The 24822-nt window shown below is 34.0% G+C and overlaps 2 protein-coding genes across 2 annotated transcripts in view; one reads left to right on the top strand and one right to left on the bottom strand.

Annotated features, from left to right (window-relative positions):
• Nucleotides 1-13864, top strand: part of LOC138331730 (atrial natriuretic peptide receptor 1-like) — a 36877-nt gene extending 23013 nt beyond the window's left edge. Inside the window, exons 12-25 of the mRNA XM_069279486.1 lie at nt 672-740; nt 1893-1967; nt 2816-2920; nt 3289-3360; nt 3667-3811; nt 5923-6081; nt 6706-6883; nt 7356-7502; nt 8337-8460; nt 9042-9110; nt 9675-9846; nt 10890-10988; nt 12038-12129; nt 13006-13864. Of these exons, the coding sequence (XP_069135587.1) occupies nt 672-740; nt 1893-1967; nt 2816-2920; nt 3289-3360; nt 3667-3811; nt 5923-6081; nt 6706-6883; nt 7356-7502; nt 8337-8460; nt 9042-9110; nt 9675-9846; nt 10890-10988; nt 12038-12129; nt 13006-13071 (1572 nt within the window). The 3' untranslated portion in view covers nt 13072-13864. The remainder of the gene's footprint in view (nt 1-671; nt 741-1892; nt 1968-2815; nt 2921-3288; nt 3361-3666; nt 3812-5922; nt 6082-6705; nt 6884-7355; nt 7503-8336; nt 8461-9041; nt 9111-9674; nt 9847-10889; nt 10989-12037; nt 12130-13005) is intronic.
• On the bottom strand, nt 13766-18433 carry LOC138331731 (uncharacterized). The gene is made up of 5 exons (XM_069279487.1): nt 18383-18433; nt 17995-18148; nt 17134-17367; nt 16205-16393; nt 13766-15919 (listed from the first exon to the last, which is right to left on the bottom strand). The coding sequence occupies exons 1-5, from the start codon at nt 18431-18433 to the stop codon at nt 15717-15719; spliced, it is 831 nt and encodes a 276-aa protein (XP_069135588.1). The 3' UTR covers nt 13766-15716.
• Nucleotides 18434-24822: the final 6389 nt, after the last annotated feature.

Raw genomic sequence — 24822 nt, forward strand, 5'->3', positions numbered from 1 at the left:
TAGCAGCGCGATGATAATTTTATCCTGCAACCATCATTGTTGTTTGCGGAATACAACTATCATATATATATTTTTGTATGTTTGCTGTAGAATTATAGCACATGCGTCGATTCGATTTACCAACTTTCGAGGCGAAACGTTGCAAGTTGTTTGAAAAACGGACATATTTGCAACAATTCTGGTGGGGTTTTTTTTCAGCTAAAATAAGTGTGTGTTTGACTAATGTTGCACGATAAAAATTATACATTTTCAGTGGTTTAAATATAAGCTGTATTTTTTTGCTTTTGTCAAAAAGAAAAAGTTACTCGGCGCGCCACGCTTGTCTTTCTTATCCCCCTTAAGCCTATATTTTAAGGCACTGATCATTTAATCTCTATATATTCAGCCCAAGCGACTGAAAAGTCCTATTCGTTATCTATGGTGTTCGCCCGAATCAACTTATAGCCTTACCCTACCGAAGGTTTGGTGCTCCAAAAGAGTTATGATTCCAACAGTTGTAGCTTTTACGTTCCTTGTTTATTGAAGTGATTAAAATACGATGCAACTCCATGTTAATATTCTGAGATCCAGTTATACATGATATACATTTATATTGAAAACCAGAAAAAGGTGTAAAAATAGAAGAAAAATGATGATAAAATTTAAAATCTAAACCTGTATCTTTACAACAGATATCTGTGAGAGGCGATCACGACGCGGCAGTAAGCAGACGACAGAAAGCTAAAATAGGCGAATATAAGGTAAGTAAAGTTGTTTATAATTATCAACATCCGGAAGTAAAGTGTTAAGTACATGTTGCTGACAAAATCGTACATCCTGAAGGTAATTTTCATCATGAGAAATAGTACCAATTCAAAATAGTTGATAGACATTTGTAAGGGTGATATATGTCGAAATATATAATGTTTTTTCTGGGTAAATGTACTCCAGCTTTTCTCCACCATCAAATCTGGCACGTCCGTACCTGGTTGTTTATTGGACGTTAAACTAACAAAACCTAAACCCACATGGCTTTAGGACCGAATAGGGTTGAGTTATTATATAATAACATAATCATAAATTTACAATGGGGCTTTTCTCGGATGACGTATTCCGTCTTTGCACGTTAACTGCCTTGCGGGTAGGTATCGATTGTTACGTCATTATTTTGTAAGCACTAATTTTTCTCCGAAAGGTTTGATGTTACGCCCGCAAACACATGACGTCAAAATCAATACCTACCCGCAAGTGTAAATAACTCTGTAATATGCAAAAGCGTTATCTTTTAACTCTCTGGAACATATTGTCCTTGTTATTTACATGAACACCGTTTTGTAAACTGTTTAATTGTTGTTGACATTTCGATGGCAGTTATGTTACAATGCATTTGAATGGTGAACATTTTGTAAAGCAGTGCTTGTGATTTATGTGTATTTCAACACTTTTATTATGCACTTGGATATTTATAACACATCTAGGTACCTTCAGTTTAGCATACATAATATAAAGCACTTTTATTTTTGTATAGACAATATTTTGTGTCAAAATATATTACTTCACGACCAAGGGCGCTTAATGTTAATTGTGCATGCATGTATACGCTTTTTACAATTATTGGCGAATTCATTGAATTGATTTCACACAGGAACTCTCTCGCACATTACGCGAAAAGCTGTTTCTCGCGAGACTTTAGTGGTTTACAGGATCTCTCGAGGTTTTCCACGTGTTACACCAGACTGCACGTGATATTGAGTTGTAGCGATTGTGGCACAAAAGCTAATCATAATCTGTGATAGTCGGTTAAAGACCTCGGAGGAGAAAAAAACCAACACCAGACATTGTTCCACTCTTTATGACTTATTAAGATCTTATATAGTCTATATTTCTTTTGATGTTGTTTATTTTTTCTTTAGGGGTCGACAGTGTTGATTAAAATGTTCGATCACGTGATAGTCGACGTGAAGGCGGATGTCAAAGAGTTCCAGAAGGTATGTAACATATAAAACAATATGTCTATCCCTTGGCTATGTTGTTTTCGGATTAATTAATGCCTTACAGTATATCACGGCACCTCTTATTTATAACACGTACGACTGCTACGTCACGAAAACAAAATCAATATTTGGGAGACATTCTCATGAAAAACACGTAAAAGAGACTTTAAGGGATCTTTAATGGGAATTCATTTCGGGTCGTTTTCATAAAAAGCTCATATGAAAAGAACGTAAAGAAGATATTAATATCACATGACTACATCAATATTTAAACATAATTCAAAAGTCAAGCGAAGTTCACGTCTTTTTGGAGTCTTAGGTGGTTTATTCAATTACATCACCATACATCTCATGCCCGGCATTACCAATGATAAACGCTCCGGGTGATATTAAAAAACAATATTGCTTTGGTAAAATCGCACTATGTAATAAGTTATTTGTTATATTGTTCATATTTCAACAACGAAGATATAGGCTATATTAAATCGCTCGTATGTTCAGGTTGCACAATGGGTGATGGTTCTTATTGCCGGTAGAACCAGAAAAGTAAACCATTGTGTCTGATATTTTGCATTAGTTCACCGTATTGACGGTTATATTCGTGACTCGAAATTTTCGCGATTTTGAATAAAAACGGGAAAGTGATATAAATGTTAGTTTTTTTTTTTAATTTCATGATTTGTCTGTAAAAGCTTATACATTCATCAATTTCTCAACATTTCGCAGATGAAATGTTTTCAACCGTATCAATGCTTGCGAAATCGTGTAAATAACGATATAAAAAACATGAAACAGAACCACTGTTACAGTAGTCGTTGTAGTAGATCTGTTCTATGTTTCAGATGCGAGAACTTGACCACAGGAATGTAGCTAAGGTCTTGGGATTCTGTATAGATTCAGCACGTCTCTACAGCCTTACAGAATTCGCCTCAAAAGGAAGTCTGATGGTTAGTTATCTCCCTTACCTCATTACTACAGAAATACGTTTTTATACAACATTTTTTTTATTTCAAACAATATTTACATTAAAGGATTGAAATAACAGGCATTAGCCTATTTAAGTTCGGTAATTCCCTTATTTTCAGTAACTCAGACACCGAAATTCACTTTTAACGCTTCGAAGAATAGTAACCGGACATATATCATATGCTATTTTTCATACTCACTAACCTCATTTTATATCGAAATTTTTATTCATCATCTCTATTTTTGGTCACAAATATCTTTCTATTTGTATTATGCTTTTCCAAAACTGATGCGCATTTACCCTCTTGTTTTTAATTTCTTACGCACTTTTGTATTTTTGCCGTTATAGGACATTCTTGAAAATGAAGACATCCACTTGGACTGGGATTTTAAATACTGCCTGATATGGGACGTGCTTAGAGTATGTGTTTCAGTAAAATTTACATTTTTATAATAGATATAGTGAAAACATCCATTTAATATCATATAAACAAACGAGTGTCCTTAAACATGAAATAAAGAAGGAAGTTAATATGTTGAACATGTTTAATTTTCTGTTTCATATTTTATATGTTGAAAGACTTTTTTCAAATAAATGTGCAATTTCAATATATCATTGTTTTCACAGAAATAACAAAAGAATCGACCAATTAGAACCCCAGATTTAATATGGAAGCAATGGAAACTTAATCATTAGAAATTAAACCATTATTTTATCATCATTTAGGGACTGGAGTATATTTTTCACAGCGGCATGAAATACCATGGGAACCTTAAAAGCTCCAATTGTGTCGTGGATGGCCGATTCGTTCTGAAATTAACTGACATTGGACCACGGCGGTGGATCAATTCAAAGCAAAAATGTGCAAGAGGTTGATTTATTTTTAAAATTTCAATTAAAACATGGTTCAAGGTCAATATGCTAAATTGCTGTTCTTTAAATAGAATATTCCTTTTTACATGTTCAAGATACGATGTAATGTGATATATAATTGATAGTAAGTTTATGACCCTGCTTGAGGCAAAATTGGAACATATTTCCCCTGTGTTCCATGTCTCTTTGTATCTACTGTTGTCAATTTCGATCAGTACTGTAAACTATTCGCCTTATGTATAGTATGCTTTAGTGTAAAATGATCAATAAAAATAGCCCACAATGAGTTTGATTAACGCCGGTTAATGTATTGCATGTCAATAAGTAAAACAATTGAAGGAAGCTTACCATAACATAACTATTTATTTAGTGTAACTCTTATTTGCGTAACCATTGTTAATTAATTAAGTAATTATCTATGCGTAGACAATTAGAGATGTCTTCAGATATAAAAACTAACCAGTTTCAAATAGTTAAGTTCTTTTATTTTTTAAGATCAAGGCTCTGTTTACTATTAACACGAGGTCACATACCGCATGTTTCGACATTGATAGCGACATTGATAGGTAAACAAATGTAGATTATCGTGTTAAATCAACACTCCTGTGGTATTACTGTAAATCAACCTATTTTCGTAGCTACTTAATTTCGGACTTTTTAGCTCGCCTATTCGCAGAAAAGGGGGAGCTAATGTTGTCACCCAGGCGTTGGCGACGGCGTCAGCGTTGGCGTCCCATTTCACGTTAAAGTTTTTGAGCAAGTTTCTGTTTCGTCAATTGTAAATCAACTTCTTCTGAATAGGCGAGCTTTGCTGTTCTCCAACAGCTCTTGTTCTGTTTAATGATTTATACAGGACGATTCAATTCCGTATTTGCATATTACAGAGTTATCTGTCCTTGCGGGTAGGTATTGATTGTGGCGTCATATGTTTGTGAACGTTACGTCATACGTTTTAGAGAAAATGACGTGAATTGTGCTAAATATAATGAGCTAACTTTGTAATATGCAAAGACGGAATATAGCGATCTGGGCTCTAATGATTATACTTTAATTTTGTTCAAAACAATTTCGTGGCAAATTATGTTTATTACGATTTCATATCGCCCGTGAAATACTTGACAATTATTCGTACGCGAAATTAGTAAGTTTTAGAGAGATTAAGGAACCTTACATGTACTGGTACGTGTAGATTACACATTGACGTTGACGTGACCCTACCAAATTGGTACGCTATCCAATTTGATAAACTTTTAATATATATGGAACATAATTTTCAGTTTACAATCTAAACTGACAATAATTCTCCTAAACAAAAATTAAGATGCTTATACTCTGAGATTTTTCATATATCACATTCTTTCCTGTTGCTTGTAATCTCTATTTCAACATGAAAATAATGAAATTGTGAAACTTAAATCAGCTAATGAAGTTTGAACTTTCCTTAAATCTATTCATTTTTTATAATGTCACGACATTCATTAATCAAATCAAATTTAGGAGCTGTATCATTTTGGGTACTCAAACCTGACGGAACACAGAGTTCAAAGCTCTCTATTAATAAATATATGCACTGCTGACAAGTATACATTTAACAAACTTAGAACTGAAGGCATCTATTTGTGGAATGTCAAGGGAAAAAAGTTTTAAGCGTGGTTTTAAGCACACTTTAGAAACTTTTTAACGATTATCTTCAAAAAGTGTTCCAAATTGGGTGGGACACGTTTTCTGTTTACTAAAAAAACGTTTGATGTCGTGTACGCGTATGTAGTTAAATTAGCTGGCTGTGTTCAGCAATCGATTTCTCAATGCTTGTGTCTTATTCAAACCGTAATCACACCCTATAAGATAGTACAAATACTTAAAAACAGAAGCATACTGTAAAATGTATTGAAATAAATAGGCATTCAAACAGAATTGTTTACACGTTTGTATTTACGTGTAATTACCGCACTACAAGGTATGGCTACGTGTAGCAGATACGAGGCAACATAAATTTATGACGTCATACATGCTTAATTCCGGGGATTCCCCGTCTAGACGTACCCGTACACGTAAGGTTGTTTAACCTCTGTAATGTTATTAATGACGTGTATTTATTTGTATACGTAGATTTGTTATGGACGCCCCCAGAAATCCTTAAATGTCAGGGACAACTCCGACAGTCTATGGGCCAACCTGGAGACATGTACTCTCTAGGTATCATGCTGCACGAGATTCTTCAGAGGAATGGGCCATTCGGTGTGGAGACAGTAGGAATCACGCCAGAAAGTTAGTAAAGCCGGCGGCTAACAAGTTCTATCTTGTCGTTTGTGTATATTTTGCTTATAGGGGTTTTTAAGGTTTTTCTATCTTCTGCATTATACTGTGACTTGACTGCAAGTTCATCCAAATAAGTAATACCTAGACTTTGTATTCTCGATAACTGATTATTATTCAAATAAATAAATTGAAAAGTCTTTTTTTTTTTTTTTTTTTTTTTTTGCTTTCATTTTATCATTCCTGAATGTTGTGTAGTTTTTTGTACGTGTATTTTTTCGATTTACTGTTTATTTTCGCGGATCATTTTTTTAGCATCTTAATGCGTCATGTGGGTGATAATGTATGAATTATGAATAACATGTATTATATTTCGCATATGTCAAAATAGCTGCCAATAACATAATGTCCAACCAGCCATTATGAAGATGATGAGACATATTTGAATTGATGATAAATTTGATCCATTGGGTCATCTTAGTTTCAAAAACACTATTAGATATCCGAAAACATGCCACAATATCCTAAATGTGACTGTTTAAACAAATAATCATAACAATTAGGAAATATAATTTAACCTGTCTTTTGATGTGATACAGATGAAGTGAGCTTCTGTTTTTATTTCTTTTTATGAAGATATCATAAAGTCCGTTGTAGCATATAAGGCGGTTGTGCCATTTCGACCGGCTTTTGAGGTCAACTCGTGTCCATCAGACTTAATCACTTTAATCCAACGGTGCTGGAGTGAGTCGCCCGATGAACGGCCATTACTCAAGGATGTTGTGAAAGGACTTAACGAAATCACACAAAACAAGTTAGTGTGTTTTATGTATAGTTACTGTTACAGATTATTTAGAATAAAGGTTATAATCTTCGATATACGCAAAACATTTCTTGATCTCTCCAAAAATAATGTTTTAGATAAATACAATTATTGTCAAAATTTAGTATTTTAATCATTCCATTTATCACAATTTTATAAAGCATCAATTTTGAGTAATTTTTACTAATTTTCACTTTTGTTGATATATTCCATAGTTTCCGTCACCCTGAATTATCTGCCCCTTATGTTCCAACCAGTATCTTTGTTGGGGCATATGGGTTGACATGTCTTCATATCGTTTTTTAGAACTGATTGGCTGGATAATTCATAAGATTCTCGTTCTATTTAAAGTAATTTATACGCCACTGCAATACACTCTATAATTCTTATACACTATGTATGTTGTAATTATCTATTATAATCACAGACAGATAACGAAAGTCAATTCTTCGCCATTTTTCAGATATAAACAGGACAACTTCTTCGATAACTTACTGAAGAGGATGGAACAGTACGCAAACAATTTAGAAGAAATCGTTGGACAAAGAACTGATCAATACTTACACGAAAAACAAAAGGCAGAAAATCTTCTCTATCAACTCTTGCCAAGGTAAGCAAAGAAAGGATTTGTTTTAAATTTATTAAGAATAAAAGTTGTATTGACGTAACCTTATTTTCTTATTTCAACAAAAAGGATTTCTGTTACAAATGTATTTATTCCATTGTAGATTTGAACATTGGCATTTACACCATTAGTTTCTTCAATACCATAAAGGAACTATAAAACTTTAATACTTTGAATATTTAACGCGTTTGATAACAACTTATTATTTTCAACGTCGTTTTAGTAATTATTGAATAGGAAAGATTTCAATAGTGTGTCCAGTTTATAAATAAACATGAATATTAATCACTTGTTAAGCATATTTTCTTCCAGTCGCCGTGGAGCACGTTTGAAGTAAAAAAAATTCAATTGAGGATATTTCTATGAGTAACATAAAAACGGCTGACAATTTTATCTTTAATGTTAATGCCCCAGTAACAACCTTAATGAGGTATACTGGAATCGGGTCGTCCGTCTGTCTGTCTGTATCATACTTTGTAGAAACAATTAAGTCAGGCGAACTTCTCCAAAACTACTTGACAGATTTTGATAAAATTTGGTACACAGAACACTGACATCAAGGGGAGTTGTAAACTATATAAGGGTTATGCAATGTCCCCTATTAATTAAGTTATTACTTAATTTGTGCAGCGGGGGTATTATTCACCCATTCTGGCGACACTTCTAGTTAAGATTTTAGCAATGAAAAACCTTTTGATTTAAAATGACTGCTGATTGGTGTTTTTTCATCGGGTACTATGACTTTCGTCCTCCACCCCAACCTGACACAGCATAATTAAATGACCCAAGGTACAATGTTTATTGATAATGTCTATCCAGGTCTATAGCCACTCAGATCCAGTTGACGGGTACAGTGGAACCAGAGTTGTTTGAATCTGTGACGATAATGTTTTCTGATATTGTACACTTTACTTCCCTGTCAGCAGAGTCCTCGCCTATGGAGGTAACATATCACATTCCGCGGTGATAATATTCACACACGAGATAAAGTGTGATCGCGTAATCGATATATATGGAATAGTCGGTTATTTTCAAGGGGGTGATATTTTCGCGGAATTCTGTTGTAAAAATTGGTTGAATCATATATATCCATAAAGCTATATCGCGAAAATAAAAAAAACCGCTAAAATTTGTAATTTTCTTGATTTTAGATTATATCACGAAAATTTCGTGAAAATAACTGGCTATTCGGTATACAGCAATAAACATCTAACATAAGTGCGCTGTTTTTAACTACCATATTACATATTTCAATGTATCTGACATACTTATCGTCATTTTTGGTAATTATGTGCATTTCGTTGTTCAGTTTTCATCATATGATTAATTTAACCTCATCAAAATTTAGATATTTAGTTATTTTTCCCGATATTAACTGAGCAATATACATGTAGATGAACGAAAATTATTGCAGTGAATTCGAATGCACGTTGTTTTTTATTTGCTAAAACATTACCACTTATTCCAGGGATAGAGAAATGTGTTTGGGTATATAAAACTAAAAGATTTTTTTTTGCTTTACAGATAGTTCAAATGTTGAACGAATTGTATTCGGCTTTCGATGACACAATCGACGAGTTCGATGTTTATAAGGTAAGAATTCACAGAAATAAAGCCAAAAAATATTTGTTAATAATAATGTATGTATGGAGTATTATTGGTATTGTTTCGCAAAATCTTTTCTTCTAATAAGTCGTATTAAAACTAATGTTCTTCCTTGTAAGTGTGAAGGAATCGTTAGAACATTAAAAACACTATCAGTTCCAGACAATATTGTTTTATGATATAGTCAATTTGGGTCGTGTACTGTATAATTGTTTCGCGGATGTAAAATTCTGCGATTTACTGTTTGAAATTTATTCGAGGGTGATTGTTTTCGCGTATTATCTTTGCAGCATTTGAAAAAAAACATTCATCAGACATGCTGTTATATGTAAAACCATGATTTCGCGAGGTGTTAATGTGAGCGAATTCTAGTCAATCCGCTAATTTGGATAAATCCACGAATTTAGCGAAATTAAAAACCCTGCCAATATTAACAACTGTACAGTATTAACGTCATATTCACCAACCTGGATGTTATGTCCTTGTCAAAAGTTAAAATATCGTTATACCAGATGTAGTAGATATAATAATGCAGCATTAAAATCTTGAAAGGTGGAGACGATTGGCGATGCTTACATGTGCGTGTCTGGACTACCCCAAAGAAACACTTATCATTTTACTGAGTTGGCCAAACTGTCTGTGTCTATAATGAGACTATCAGCTTCATTCGTCATCCGACACCGACCTGATATGAGTCTTAAACTGCGTGTGGGCATCCATTCAGGTATTGTATAAAAATGTATATAAAAAACACCTCCTATATATACGTAATATATAAATATACACAATTATAAAGTAAAACGCTGTTATAACGCTGTAATAACAAACATATCGGAACCACCGAAATCACTTCGTTATAAGCATATCACAAATATTTCATGGTACCATTGGTAGGGAATGAAAATTACTACGTTATAATCATGAATATGTGTTCGTTATAAACGTGTTTTACGGCCTATGAATAATACACATATAGATACATAAAATCGATCGCTAAGGATGTCCATGTCTGAGTTGCCTACAAATTATATTTAGATTTTCTAGGTTTTGGTTTTTTAAGCATTTGTTGGGACATGTTTTCTGAAACACATTGTACTATACATTATGCTAACATCAGAGCATGTTTTTAAGGATGAAGACCGGCATATATAAATGGCAGCCGCCAAATAAAACATTTTATTAATTCTAAATCCATTTGTTCCTGTGTGAGCCTAGCACGCTTCCGTTATATATCGTTTTAGATTCAATGAACACTTTCTTTGTCTCGAATTATTTTGTTCTTATGTCGACGTAACTTGAGAATACTTGAATAAAATAAATCTGAGAATAGAAGTTATTTTTAACTATTTGTTGCCCAGCAGAAGGGATTAAATCTAATCTCAGAAATTGGCTTACTGCCAGATAAAGTCCTGTTAATTTATATGAAAATTATTGATTTTTATTTTTTTTCTGACACAGAAAGAAAATGATATGTTTTGTAATGCTTGAACATTGCTATATATAGTTTTTTATTACTGGTAGCCTTCTTATTTTGGCGAAATCAAATATTAGTGGTTTCAAACGAATTAGCAGGATGATGAATTTGCAATAATGGCTAAATCAACAGCTTACAGAAAACACAATTAGCGCTATGGGATTTGTGCGCAACATGTCTGCGTGAAGAACACAAATCAGATTACCGTTAAGATATGCACGTTTATAGTACATATTCTAGTGTTACGTAAGTATGTACTAATTTCGTTACTTATTCCATTCCCCTGGCTATAGGATCGTGTGTGGCCGGTGTAATTGGACAAAAAATGCCTCGATACTGTTTGTTTGGCGATACAGTAAACACTGCGTCCAGAATGGAGAGTACCGCTGAAGGTAGGAGACTTTGATATACTTTATTTGGATTGCACTATAAAGCACTATATCGTGCATATCTTTGGATTTTTAACAAGTTCCCACTATAAAAGAGGAGCGTTTCTTGTTATCATTTCATGAAACGTTACGTTTTTATGACCTCTCTGTTTACCGGAACTATCGTATGATTACAGGATATTTCTGTACAATCATTTAGCGCGATTACATAGGTGGATCATATACATGAATTATTATATCGGACATTACTTTTTCATTCAGTAACAGATTAAAATAAAACCAATTTTGATCGTGTTGATCATCGTAAATTATCTGTGCATTTTATCAATGGTTTATCATAGTCGTTTCCTTTTAGGAACTGAATTGTCAACCTGATTTCACAATAAAACAGAAAAACGACCATACTAATTTTACTGTATTTATTTAAATGCACGTTACAATAATCAGTGGTATACAGTGTATAAACATGTGATATTCTAAACTCTTCACATAAAATAATTTGTTATTGAATACCTTCTAAAACTGCCTTGACGATTACAAATCTATTGAAATCAGTTTTGACTGACGACAAAAGGGTTTCGGATTCACATATATGACCAAACGATTGTAAAAAAACCCAATACAGATTGTTTTCGTCGTTGGTGTTTAATTGTCTTCCTTGTTTACAACTAAATAACTGCTCAATGCTATACAGATATATAACAGATACATTGTATATAGCAATAATTATATAAAAAAACAAAGGTCACGAATGTTCACAAAACAAAAATAATGAACACATACAAATAAACTACAGGGACAAAGGCGATGCGTATTGTCTAGATGATCCATTCGGTCAGTCGCTATATGTTGTTTGTCTAATGAAAGGCATATCATAATTGTGTGCAATTAAAATTGTATCAAAATTATAAATTAGATATTATCTACATATAAGTATATTTACATATGTACATTTGCATATTTAGTGTCTTTAATTGCAGTTCGATCCCTACATGTATCGTGGTATATTTTTGAGGAAAAAGCAATAAATTGATCATTATGTTTGTAAACAGCCTGTTCAATCCAAGTGAGCGACACTACGGCGATATTGCTAATGAGAGATCCCTCTATGATGTTAATGCAGCGTGGCAAAGTGGAGGTGAAGGTAGGTGGTGTATTAATATTATATAAAGATGACCTGATAATTAAAACGGATACAAGGTCAAGGTGAGGGTAGGTGGTGTATTATATAAAGATAACCTGATTATCATAACGAATGAAAGGTCAAGGTGAGGGTAGGTGGTGCTTTATATAAAAATAACCTGATTATTTTAACGGAACAACGTCAAGGTGAAGGTAGTTTGTGTATTATATAACACAAAGAAGACCTGATTATTATTATGGATACAAGATCGAAGTATAGGAAGGTGCTTATTATATTATATGAAGATGACCTGTATTATTACAACGGATACAAGGTCAAAGTATAGGAAGGTGGTTATTTATATTATATAAAGATGACCTGATAATATAACGGATACAAGGTCAAGGTGAAGGTAGTTTGTGTATTATATATATATAACATAAAGAAGAACCTGATTGATTATTATTACGGATACAAGGTCAAAGTAAAGGAAGGTGCTTATTATAGTATATAAAGATGACCTGATTAATATAACGGATACAAGGTCAGGGTGAAAGTAAGCGGTGTATTATATTGTATATGGTTTCACAATCGTAAAGTAACAATTACTAGACACAGTTTGTGTGAAGTGTACCTATCAGCATTATATTTTACTATATTTCGATTTATATATTTAGGACCATTATTTCTAATGCACTATATACAATGCCAATAAAAACTACACCATTATCACAGAGCAAATATAAATTACATACACGATGCTCAAAGAATTGGAATTAAAAACATTTGCACGAAAACCCAATTAGAAATGGTTGGATGAAATTTTGAAATGTATGCATTGTTACGAATAACATTGCAAGCCCTTTTCAATAATTCGTTACAATTTATTACTTTCAGGGAAAAGGGCAAATGACAACCTACTTATTAGACTGGAAACAGCTGGGAACAAGCAAAACAGATTGAAAGTATTTCTTAATTCCTATCGAGTGTCTGTTCAATATCAACAACAGATATTGTTGTGCGAACGTAATTTGAAACTCAAAATGCTCATCGTCTCTGCATACATTTAGTGCTTAATATTTGAAATATTTTAATATTGTTTGTTCCGAAAGATTTCTATGGTGCATTATGTGTGAAACGGTTGTAATTTGTAAATATGTGTACAATTGTATAATCGCCACATTATATATTGAAATTAAATCAAACGATATTAAAACTACGTTGCATAGAGCGCCAAAACGTGTGTATCATTTTCTACCGACTTAAAATATGTGATTACATCATAGAAAATTAGATTTCTCTCAATTCATATCAGTTTTGTTTGTGGCATGTTGATGTTGTTTTTGTTAAAACGAATAATCTCGACAGTGATAAGCTATATTAAATGTCCTATTAAACGCACCTTTAAGTAATGACTGATTTTAATTGGAAATGATAGCAATATGATTGTTATATAACTATTTTGAGTACACAGTGGTCCTCACTGTTAAATCTATAATTCGGAATGCCAATTAAAACACTATACTACTTCATACCGAAGGTGAAAAGTCTGAACTCGTGTTAAATCGTATGAAAATAAACGAGTGTTCGTTATTCGAAATAACGTTGCTTCCTAGCATGTATAATTTTAACGATAAAAATATTCAAGAAGGTATGCTCCAAGACGTAGGAAACTATATGTAAACATATATTTACATTTGTTCAATATTTATCACAAAATTCATCAGTTCTATCAATAAATCTGATTATACGTGTATGGGTGTTTTTGAGTTTTATTGTGACTGATCAAGTAATATTTTTATGTATCATAGATATATTAATTGTAAAATCGTAAGGACTTCAAAGACAAGAATGATTTGTCAATGAATATCTAATAAGTGTCATTAAAGCAAATGGCTTAAAACATCGCCAATTTTACAGGTTTGAGTCTAGGAAGCCAGCTATGTTCACAGATTTATGGAGAGTATTGATCAGCGATTAAAAATATAACTTTTTAAAAAGGATTTTACCAAGTTTTTCCTCCTATATTTCACAAATATTACGCCAAAATATTGAATATTAGGTGCCAAATTTATAAATATATATTACGCACACACACTTTGCCACTGAACTCTTTGGGTATGGGGTTGGGGTATTGCAATGTTTCGATTATATTATGTTTGCAAAAGACATTCTCGATACTTTTGAAACTCATTGTGTCTGAACTAACAAAAAATATTCATCAAGCCATTTTTGGGAAAAGACCGATTTAACTATTTTTTTTTCTCAGTTTTCTACGGAGCCCGCGAAGGGATATGGAAATATATTTATTAATCCGTGCACACGGTTTGTCAATCCGTTCGCACGGTTTGTGAATCCGTGTGCACGGTTTACCAATCCGTGCACATGGTTTGCCAATTCGTCCGCACTGTTTACTAATCCGTGCACACGGTTTGTGAATACGTTCGCACGGTTTACCCATCCGTGCACACTGTTTGTGAATCCGTCCGCACGGTTTGTGAATCCGCATTACGTTATCAGCATACTAAATGCTAAAATAATAGGAATTAAAAGTTGGTCTACTTTTAAACTTCTGGCTGCCAAAAGAGGTAGAATTGCACATTTGACCATATGACCTTTGACCCCTAACTTTGACCTCACCGCACGGTTAAAAAGTTGACACCATTATTTTTCCCCAAAGAGGATGATCTACAGAACATTTTGATATATGGTGTCAAACTTCTTCAAGAAGTGCCCACGGACACCTCCAAAACTCGACATAAGCCACCGGACTAATTGTACAATCGTAAGGAAATAATTAGTAGACTAATGAGTGTCTCTGAAGCAAATGCACAGAAACCCTCTTCATCTCTATAGGTTTGAGCCAATTCCCGTGTTTGATTGTCACGTCATAATTATAATGCAGTAAAAATAAGCTAGATGACACTTCATTAACTAATGAAAGCCAACTGCCTTTGGTAAGATCACATAATGGGATGCATTGAAATGCATTGAGATGAAGAGTGTGAATGCCAACTGAAAAGCCACAAATTTAATGAAGCCGAATTTGAATTTGGTGCTGTCCAGTTGGCATTCGTACTCCCATAATTGCCATGCCAACTGAATATATATATTTAAATTTGATAGCAATTTCATGATAAAATATCAGTACATTTTGGATCTATAATGAATGAAATCCATTATCGTCATAAATGGAACAGCCATTTGAACAGCCGTCTTCCGTGATTTTCCACATGGCACTATAATAATTAAATCAAATTAAGCGGATGGCAGTTCATGAACGGATGGGCGCCAACTGCGTTTGTTAAGGTTACAAGGAGTGGCTGCAGTGAAAATGTAAATATTTCAGTATGTGTACACATTATGTTGCCGGCCAGATGTGATGGTACTCCCATCAATACTTTTTACAGTTGATCTTGAAATATAACACAACAATAATTTTACAAAACAATATAAATCCAACCATATTAAAAGTCAAAATCAAGGTATACTCATGCGTGTTGAATATTTTCGTGCAAACATTTGCCACATATTCATACGATATTGATCATACACACATTTAATACAACATTATAAGGACGTGAATGAAACAATTCCATCGACACTTGTTAATATCCACAAATTGACAGACGTTTCTGTCCACAATCCGCACTGGCTAAGCCATCCTTTTTCAACATCACGCAAGAGCCTGTGCTAGAGTCTGGGTTGTTTGGAGACCAGAGGGCGCTGTTAATCGCAGTTCTGGTGCTTTCATATACCCACAATCCACCTGACCTGTAAGTTCCGGAAACGTACATGCCGTTGTTATGTTCTAAAACATATAATGTGAAGTGAATTAAAAATCAAATATCAACATCAACATAACGCAAGAGCCTGATATTACCTAGACCAATACATGAATTATCCGTGTTCCAGCTTTTCTCCTCGGAGGTTAAGAAATAGACCCTTTAATTTTACATTTGTGCTATTCAAATTGAATTACATTAAAGTGTTATGTTTCTATGCTGTCTACATGACGTCACATTTTCTATCCCAGGGTTACTGTCATTGCCGTTATATTAACCCATAGACTGTACACTCTGTATGTTAAACGTACTTAGTACTCGTATCCCGTTGATGTAGGTCCAAATCTTTGTCATCTTGGCCTCGGTGTCTATTGTTATGAGTTGTGTACCCTGTGATGTACATGTAGCACTAGCGGCCATCTTTGTCGCTTTGACCTCATTAACATTGTACAGCATGTTAACATTCTGTTCTTCTTTGTAGCCATACACATCAAAGAAATCTGTGAATATTTAGTAAACATTATAATTAAATTATTAGACTCAAAGCTTTATTGATTAATGTTTTTTTGTTTTCACACTACATCTGGCTTTCTGATTGGCCTATTTATTTCAATCTTGCTTCTATAAAAAAAAATCCGAGAACAGCGACTCGACGCTATCGTGAAGTCACAATAGAAACATTGACGCTGCGTATTTATCTGGAAAAATAATTCCAGTGAAAATCAATGGAATCGTACGTGTAAACGTATTTAATCGTATATTAAGTAGTCTGGAAAATTAATAATTCGCATTATTTTTTTTTAATTTTATCAGGTAATCAAATAATTTTTGATTGCAAACTTATGTGAGAATTTCATACCCCGATGAAAGTAAAAACAATTAGTAACATCAATGCTTAAATGAAAAAAAATATGTATAAACAAAGACCACACACCATACAAACAATATAACATTAAACATACCAATATTTAAATGTAACATGTCGAAACAAGCTTTTAAGAAGAAAAACAGACGTCACTGAATGACAGACGTGGTTTCAAAGGAATGAATGGTAAGGCATTTTTCCACAAGCTTTTTTTGGCTATTGAGACAACTGCAGCCATTGTCCAGATTGAGTGGCGATTTTTTCATTTGAAATAACCCAGGTTCCTACCTGAACACAATGTCATTATTAAATAAGCATGATAGTTATATGAGGAACAAGGGAACAAGAATTTAGTGTAATTTTGAATTTTCCTACCTAGGCTGACGAATGCAGCTTCCGGATTTGACATATTTCCTGGTACTACATTCCAAACGCTGTAGCCAGTGCAGAATTGTGTTTCGGTCTGAACAGTGAACGCCATACAAGCGTTGTTTTTGTGACAGATCTTTGCACATTCACTCTGTGAAGTGAGGCGTTTTGTAACCAGATGCGAACCTCTCATATCCTCAGTGGGATTCACAAATTTCCGAGCGAAGTTGCTTCGTCTTCCTGCTATAAAATGATACCGAATTGCTATTTCGATACTTTAAAAATAGTCGTTTAGTAGAGGTACATTTTGTGCACACGTGTTAATTGCTGGTACATTTTAGTATCTTAAAGCTACAGTATGTCTGAAATAGTGTTTCTAGTAATCCTGAGGAACTAGATAGCACAGTTTTATCCAATAGTAAACATTCGACAGTACAACTAACCGCTACATCTTAGGTTCAAAAGGTCAACCACGAGTAATTTGAAGACATAAGTGCACTGGAACAGCTTTGCACTTTTACAAATATGAGTCAGGTATTTGGGGGAGAAAAATTCAAATATTTGATAATAAATATAGTCTGGTTCCCTTTCCTCATTTCTCTACTCTTCGCCAGGCTGTGTTCCGCTCTCTCCGTGTAGCGTCCGCAAATGAGGTAACTGAGGCGGGAACAAGTCTAATGATATATTCTAGAATTTACGAAATATGGAGTAGAATGAATTCTGAAAAGCACCTCTTTGATGATAGGATTTTGACGAGCATAATAATTCACAAAACACACTCACCTCTTAGAATGTATAAAACATCGTCAGGGGTCAAAACATGGAATTATGTTGCCGTAAAAATTAGTTGATTTTACATTATCTTACGTTTTAGTTTTCGTACTTGACATCCTCCGATATCGAATCTAATGAAGATGTGTCCTCGCCATGACTGCGGGTTAATACGGATGTGTACAGCAGTGATGCTGGGCGTCACATATGACGTTACTGGTGTATGACGGTCAGCACTTCCGGCGAACAACTGAAAAGAAACATTTTTATCCTTACTTCTTTCCACCAAGTATCATAAAACATAATGTATGAAGGGAACAAAAGTGTATCAGTTTTAAAATGAAACGCAGTTAAAATGACAGTATAATTCGTCACTTGACGTCACTTGAACGGCAGAAATGTTACACTCGAGATGTAAACGCGATGTTCCGTTATTTCTATATTGTACTTCTGATTAGTACAATATACTCTAAGATTTGTTTACCTTTGGTGATCCGTCCGATGACGTCACAGTAGACCACGTGACACCGTCCATACTGTAGAGTAGGTAGTAGGACTTTACATACTGGTCAGCATAGTTGTGTCTGCCCTGTAAAGTGACTGACGTAACATTCGTCTTCACTGGAAACGTCACCTGAAATTATAGACTGCGTTTATCAGTAATTCTCTACCAGAAATATCACCTGTGATTTTAGACTGCGTGTATCTCTATCACAATTTTCTCTGCAGCCATAGACTGTGTGCATCAGAATTTATCTACCAGAATGTTTCTCTACCAATATTTATTTCAATTGAAAATTTTGATTTGTTTTTTATTATAGTATATTACAAGACGACTCAGGAATATTTACCCTAATGCTGTGTTTAATTATTTAATGAACGTATTTGTTTCACTCTATCATTATTTAGAAAAAATATGTGAAAGGTATAATTAAAATAATACATTTTTTTCATTTCAAATAACTTCAACATAAGAAAAAACAAAAGTAAACGTTATGTCTTATTTGAAACAGATTTGTTTAAACTGTGGAACATTATTTACGGTGTACATGTATATACATGTATGACAATAAAATCAATACAGTGGTTATTGATTGGGTTATTAAGGGGATATATCTGGAAAATCGTGATCATGCGGCGACAAAAGCATTCTTCTATAATTCCCTACTTTGGGTCACCTCAGCTTTCCGTACTGAGCAACTATCTCCTTATAGTTGACATTCAAAACGTAAGTAAATTGTCGGTTGTTTACTTGGTTTCAATCCACTCGAGGCGAGAGAGACGCTTCGTTGATGCGCAGATTCATTCACTAAACCGAATGAGAGTGTACTCTTTTTACTACCGTGAGAAATACATAAGCGACTTCACAAACAGTAACAATAATTCTGTAATTATCTGTCAGTATGTGCGGCAGTTAAAAACGAGTTTGTGGAATGTCAAGATATCTATGTCAGTCAATATGTATAGAGTCAAGCTACCAGAAAATGTTAAAATAAAAAGTTGTGACACAAACCCTTTAATGTTGAAACTGAAACCTCATTAATGTGAATACTAAATATTTTAATTGGACCACACATGAAGCAATCAAACGTATAATCTCCGCTTCCATAACAAACCATCAAATATACATCATGTACGGCTCGTTCTTGCCACATATAATTGATTCGGAATAATTAATCGTTTTTTGTCTTATTTGCATGACACAGAAAATATTTAATTTACCATTATGTTGTTAGCTCCATTTAAGCGTGAAATAACAAAACAAACACTTTCTATGGTGTTAATTGGCACATTTTCCTGATGAAGTGGCCTTAATGATTTTATAAGAAGAAATAATTTACTAAATTTTCCAGAATACTTTTAGAAAATAATTAATAAGAACCACAAAGGTTAGCGGCTCTTTTTCGTATGTGGTTTCTTGAGATTATCTTATTGGCTTCCTTTAAAGTAGAAATTCTACTTGAAAGAATATGGAGATGAAGCGCAGTGTAAGTGATAATTTTTGTAGGGTATGTAATATATTCATATCACTTTATCTCATGATTTTGTTACACAAGAGGTACAGCTGTATACATTTTTGACGGTTAAATGTCTAGTACAATGCGTACACTGAAAGTCGAAAATTACTGCTCGATGTCGATTTAAAATTATATATCGTCTATCACTTTCGCTCTTTTTGTCATAGTGAAAACTGTTTAAGTGTTAAACATATTTTTCTCCGTTTGTCTGAGTTTTAAACTTTCTAATTTTACCACTTTTTATAAAGTTGCAGCACTGGAAGTATTTTTAATTATAAAAGTAAAATATGTTTTTAAGAGGTACACGTGAAAAATAGGCTCGAAAGAGGTCGAATCATTCCGAACTCATCCGACCATCGTCGCGACAATCTCGAAGTAACACGAGAGTTGTGAAACCAAGAGAAATGTCAACTATTTTTCGTAAATAAAACATATGTTCGACCTCAGCAGACTGGATCGATCTACAATGAAAATAATGCTCGCACATTACAATATTTGATACACACAATATTGAATTACGGCAATGTGTGAATTAGATGTTTCAAATACTCGCTCTGTGGACATATATCAGCACGATTTGCTCATATTAATCGGAAGGAAAACATAAACAGAACACATGTGCGCTTACGATAGTTACCTGGATCACCACGTGCAGGACGTGTGGACGCCAGTCACGTGATACGATTCGGAATTCCGACAAAACCCGAAGGTACTGAACATGGCGATGATTGAAGGCGTTTTATTCAAAACCAGGAATATATAATCCCTAGATTTCGGCTCTCTTATAGGCTGACATATGGTTTTGGGGAGCTAAATCATCAAGATACACGTCCATGTTCAAATATCAAATGTTAAAACCACAAAATCGTTTCAGTGAAAATGACAAGAAATACAACTTTAAGCACTGCTGGGTAAACATCGCTTTGGCTGTTGTTCTAAGTCACTTTTCATGTTTTCCCTTTATATTGAAACTAGTTATTGTACCCGTTATAAGGCCCATTCTGGATATTCTATGGTAGTTTGCTTTGCCTTACATGAGATCTTTTCTTCAATATATGCCCTAGATATATTGTTTTGCTGTTCCGTGACTATGGTCTCACATCTATTGAACATTGATCGTAATAACTACTGTTGTAGAGTATGGTTGGAATTGAAGCTGTGGTCCTGTTCTGTACATGGGTCTTTTTCATATATTTTTAACAATACCGTTTCCTTTTGACTGATGAAGGTCACAAAGTACACATCGTACACGTCATCGAAACGTCACGAATAAAATTAAGATGTTCCATCATTGGCAAAGCATGTTAAGGCTTGTGTACATATGTCAAATTGACAGAAAAACACATATGGGATCATTTATTTGCTTTCGTTTTCTGCGCAATCAGTACCTCATTCCATATTGAACATAGTGCCATGGGTTTTTTCGGGATGGAATTACTTAATTTCTTTTAATCTGAAGTAAAATCAAAATAATTTAATAACTGAGCGTGTACTTTACTACCGTGGGAAATATATAAGCGCCTTCGCAAACAGTACGAGTAATTCTGTTCAGCGTTAAATACGGCTAAAACAATATGGAGAAGCTCAAAAAAATATCCAGCACAGAATTACTTTACAATACATACTTCGCCATGAGCCAAGGAAAGGACGACACCGCCATACGAGATTTTCGATATCGTAAAAATGACGTTATATGGTGAATGTGACGTCACTTTTTAGTGGGAATGAATGACGTGTCAATTACCAGAAGGTTCAAGTCCTGGGTCAAGTTAGAAAAAATTCTGTCAGATATGGAACAAATTCACGTGATCGTATTATCAAAACACCAGTTTATCCGGCAGTAGTTATCCGTCAATTTGTGGGACAGTTGCAGGATATAAAGACGGTTTTGTGGAATGTTATGAAATCTATATATATCAGTCATCATGTATGGGGTCAAGCTATCAGAAAATGTTAAAATTTGCATCACTAGCCCTTTAATGTAGTAACTATAGAAGTTTCCTACTTATTTATGTCCTTGTAATTGTACCATATATGAAGCAATCACACGATTCACTGCCATTTCCATTAAAACCATTAAATATACATCATGTGCAGTTCTTTCTTGACACATATAATTGATTCGATATTATCAATAGTATTTTGTCATGTTTGCATGAAAATAAATACTTATTTACTTCAAGGCCGTGAAGGTCCGTTTGCGCGCGAAATAATAAAATTGGCACGTTTTCCTGATGAAGAGGCCTTTACGATTTTGTATGAATAATAGCAGATGGGCCACTTTTAAAGAAGAACTTTACTTGAAAGGATAAGAATACGTAATACATATGTATAAAGGATGTTGGCATATAGTTGTTGGCTTTTTAGTTATTTTCATCTTATTCTGCTACATTCAAAGTTGTATACAAAAAATTTCCGAAATGGAAGACGATACACTAATGTGTCACCATAGTGTATGACATGAGTTGTTAGGTCGAATATCACTTTCATTTTTCCCTGTGGTATAAATATAACCTAATATTCTCAAACTATTCAAATTTTTCTCTCGTTTAATACATAGCACACATTAGGCAATGTAAAGCAGAATATGTGCTAGTACCACGTGATCTTCCAGCTATTAAAATCAGAATGGTGCAATTGCCATCTTTTGTTTAAATGTAGATAAACGGCCACGCGGAATGTCAGGAAACCTGTGTCAGCCAACATTTGTAGGGTCAAGCTACCAGAAAATGATAAACTAGCAAGTTGTTTCTACCGTACCTGGCAGGATTATGCCGCGTTTGCTAGGAGAAAGATAACTCTGTCTTTTACCGGGATAGACACAAGACGCATGCGCTTGACAGCGGCCTCATCGATACGTGCGGAGACGACGAGGACACTGATAATTGTTGACGGTATAAAAAGAATTCTTAATCTCATTTTTTTTTAACATGGGAGAAAAATAATCTGAACTGTTCTGTTAATTGGACAGGGATATCTCAATCTTCGGGAAATATTTTGTTAATTGGACAGGGATATCTCAATCTTCGGGAAATATTTTGGCCGCCAACCCTCGCCAAGCCTCGGATTAATCAGCCAAAATCTTTAGCTAGGGTTGAGATATCCATGTCCACTTGCCAGACCCAAAGGTTGTACGATTCTATTAGTCACAAACTCATTCATATTTATAATAATACTTGAAAACAATTTATTACAACTGATTTTATCACATATTTTGTGATTGTACCATTAATGAAGCAATCACACGGGTCATCGCCGTTTCCATTACAAACCATCAAATATACATCATGTACGGCTCGTTCTTGCCACATATAATTGGTTCGAAATTATTAATAGTGTTTTTGCTCTACTTGCATAACACAGAACATTTAATTTAAAATTATGCTGTGAGCTCCGTTCGCGCGTGAAATGATAAAATCAAACACTTTTTATGGCGGAAATTAGCACATTTTCCTGATGAAGTGGCCTTATATAGTTTACGAAATTTCTAGAATACTTTAAGAAAATACATGATGTGAACCACAAAGGTAAACGTATTGTTATCATCGTAGTTGCCCTATAATATCGTATGGCTACTTTAAAAGCAGAATTTTTACTTGAAAGAATTATAATATGAAGAACAATGTAAGTAATAAGCTTTGTAGGAGGCATATAAACATATATATACTTATATCACTTTATCTAATGATATCTGATGTTGTTGTTACACAAGTATAGATGTATATATTTTTGACGGTCAAATGTCAAATGTGTACACCGAAAGTCGAAAATTGATGTTCGATGTCGATTTAAGTACTGTTGGTTATACATCCCATCTGTTGTTGTTCTTCGTCACATTTCATGTTTTCCCTGTATATTGACACTATTTATTGTACCCGTTATAAGGCCCATACAACGTTCAATACTTATCATATTTATCGCCTTATATTATGTGGTCTTCAATATATGCCCTAGATATGTTATTTTGATGTTAAGCTGTTCATTGACTATGGTCTCCCATTCGGTGAGCAATGCGCGTAATCACTACTGCTGTAGAGTATGGATGGAACTGAAGTTAAGGTACTGGTCTGTACATATATCGTTTTCTAACATACACATGTCAATATATTTACCCTTTTGACTGATGAAGATCACAGCGTACACATCGCACAAGTAATCAAAACATGACGAATAATATTAAGATTCTCCGCCGCCGACAGAGAATAAACAATATTTCGACAATGATTTATGTTTAGTCGTGTGTATATAAGTCTAATGGACACAAAATGCATATGAAATAATATATTTTGCTTTTTGGTTTTTGAGCAATCAGTACCTCATCCCATTTAGGTCATAGCGCCGTGGATTTCGGGATGGAAATATTTAATTTCTTTTATCTTGAAGTAAAATAAGAAGATCAAACTTTTCAATGATGGTATTAGACATTTCTAACATCGACAGAAACACAGACTCGGAGTACGACTTCAACTGTTTGAGGGGTCATCTCACAATGCATAACAATGTGTTATTTACATATCTTTGTATCTTTCTCTTACACTAAAGTTACATATTCGCTACTTGCGGTGCATTTATAGTTTCTGCATTTAAAATTTGTAGTTTTGCAGCCTCATAGAAACTACGTAAAAACTCAAAGATCCACCGGAGTACATAATCGTGTACACTCATCTCAGTTGTATTCTTTAGCTGGACATACTTTCATATGAACAGGCCATTTCGTCACATCATACGTATACAACAAAAATATCACGTTAGCTCTAGATATTTCATTTTACCTTTATGATTGGCGAGTACACCGGAACTTGAGCTCTTATGGCAACTTAGTGCTACGTGAAAAAAAGTGTTTATTCCTTAATGTTCAATTTGCACTACAATTTGATCCAGACATCGTTCGAGAAGCTCAGGGCCG

Source organism: Argopecten irradians, chromosome 9, assembly GCF_041381155.1.
Source record: "Argopecten irradians isolate NY chromosome 9, Ai_NY, whole genome shotgun sequence".
Taxonomy (NCBI): domain Eukaryota; kingdom Metazoa; phylum Mollusca; class Bivalvia; order Pectinida; family Pectinidae; genus Argopecten; species Argopecten irradians.